The 2,211-nt window shown below is 45.5% G+C and overlaps 1 protein-coding gene across 1 annotated transcript in view; it reads right to left on the bottom strand.

The window, feature by feature from the left end:
* The window catches only part of CWC25 (CWC25 spliceosome associated protein homolog), a 21,481-nt gene that overhangs the window by 7,210 nt on the left and 12,060 nt on the right, over nt 1-2,211 (bottom strand). The window contains exons 5-6 of the mRNA XM_023525553.1: nt 870-933; nt 45-256 (exon numbers count right to left, since the gene is read on the bottom strand). Coding sequence (XP_023381321.1) covers nt 45-256; nt 870-933 — 276 coding nt within the window. The remainder of the gene's footprint in view (nt 1-44; nt 257-869; nt 934-2,211) is intronic.

The raw sequence follows: 2,211 nt of genomic DNA, 5'->3' as shown, positions 1-2,211 counted from the left end.
CCCCCACAGGCACAGGTAATTTCCCAGTGAATTCTCATACTCACAGTTTGCTTGGCCTTGGGGACCGTGACCTTCTGCCCAGGGATCGAGACCTCCTGTCCAGGGACCCTGCTTCTCTGGTGCTCTTCTTGCTGGCATGTCTGGGAGGTGAGTGGGAAGAGCTTCTGGACCTGGAGCGATTCTTCCACCCATGCACTCCCTTTGGCTCAGTCATCAGAGGACCCTGCAGTCCCTGGCTACGGTCAGAGTCTCTTATCTGTATCATCAAGGAAAGAAAGAAAGCCTATTCTTAGGAAAATCCAGTAGTTCAAGAGAAAATGCAGTGAAATGAGAAAACGAATGAGCACTGAGGTTCTGTAAGGAGCCAACTGTGTAACTCGATCACAAAGAACCATATAAATTTAGGAAAGTTATCTTCAGAATTCCCTAAAAGAATGTACTCACCCAACCACCTAAACTGGCTTGGCTCTTCACTACAGCCTAAGGAAGAGCAAGAGCCAGAGCATAAAGGACAGGACCTAAGGTTAAACTTACTGAGAGAAAAGAAGGAATCCAGTACATTTGTCTAAAGTCATCAATCTTTACATTTAAATGTATACATTTCATGAAAACTATTTGCAGAGGGATGGGCGGAATGCCTAAGTGTTCCACTGGTGGTTTAGCCTGTCTGCTTAGAGGCCCCTCAGCCAGTCAGAGGCTCAAGGATAAGGAATGGGCTTGTTTCCCAGGAGCCCCTGTCTTTGCTGCCCAAACTCCCTTCTTCCCATATGATGTTTAACTGGTTGCTAAAAATGCTCTGCATCGAAAGGGCTGCCAAGTTGACACACTCCACAGTCCCATAACCGCTCCCTTTGAGCCCCCATTCTTACCTGTAAGCCATATCCAGGAACTTTGGACAAAACAGAGGAAGAATTTGCCATCTTCTTTTGAGATCTATGAGATAAAAACACACATTCATTGTAAAAGAAACCGCATAAATGTCCAGTTTAAATCTCTTGTGCTGAAACTTGTTTCCTCCTTCAAACATGACCTTTCCCACCTCCTAGTTATTACTTGGGAGTGTGTCTCTCTATTTGGACTGTCATTGCTGGAAGATGCATCAGCACAGTTATGTTTTTCCTGTGAAAAACCGTGGGCCTAGCTTTTCAGCCCCAACGCCTGAATACATTCTCCTCTCACCTCGTGCTGCTATTCCAGGGACTAAGAGTGAGTCAGCAGTGACAATGCTGACAACTCCCACAGAGAAGACACAGAATGGGCCCACATGAGCCCATTAATGCATTTTTTTTTTTAAACCTATATAAAACTCACTTTAGTCTTAGAGGAATCACAAACTGAGATGAAGTCATAACCAGGATGTCTGACTAAAGACCTACAAGGCTCCAGTCAGCTCTGTTATGGGGTCATGCCAAGATCTCCAAGGAACTCTGGTGCTAGATGGCACTCTGTGGGTACAGGGCCCATGTCTGAGTTCATTACTTAAACCCCAATACCTCCCAGCATAGAGCAGGCATTCAGTTAGTGTCTGTGGAATGAATGAGTGAATGAACCAATGATGAGGGAGGCCTGCCTCCACGTGCTCACCTCCCCCGGCTGCGCTCATCCTCACTGCTGCAACGATCACTACTTGAGCTCCTGTGCTTATGTTTCTTGTGCTTCTTTTTCTTCTCCTTCTTTTTCTTCTTCTCCTTTTTTTCCAGACTCAGTTGCAACTAGAAAATGCCCAGAACATAACCACACAAGATTACTGAGACCCCTGTCAGTCCTTCTGAGAGGACTGGGTTGTGCACGAACTACCTGATTCCAAGCCTCTGAGTCTTGGGGGGGCCAGGACATTATCAGAGTTTCTCTGTCAGCAACAGAGGGAGGGTCTTAACCCTGGTTATGCATAAATGCTCCCTAGACTAGTGAACAGAATCTCTGGTGGGTGAGGCTTGTACTTTTAAACAGTCCTTGGAAGCACTGCCTAGGTGTTTCCATCTGTCAAAAGAACTCCAACTCCACTGAAAGCAATCAGGGACTGCAAAATCAATCTTTAAATTTTCCTTACCAACTGATCCAAGAAACAATCACATAATATGTCATGTGAATGGTGAATGGGCCCTGGAGGCTCTACCACTTCATCTCCTAAACACAATGTATAATCATGCTTTCCATAGGCATATCCTATACCCTCTTTTTCTAGAAGAAAATGGCATCGCATGGTGCTTT

Source organism: Pteropus vampyrus, unplaced genomic scaffold (genome assembly GCF_000151845.1).
Source record: "Pteropus vampyrus isolate Shadow unplaced genomic scaffold, Pvam_2.0 Scaffold570, whole genome shotgun sequence".
Lineage (NCBI taxonomy): Eukaryota > Metazoa > Chordata > Mammalia > Chiroptera > Pteropodidae > Pteropus > Pteropus vampyrus.
Note: the sequence above shows the minus strand (reverse complement) of the source record. Positions and strands in the feature narration are given on the sequence as shown.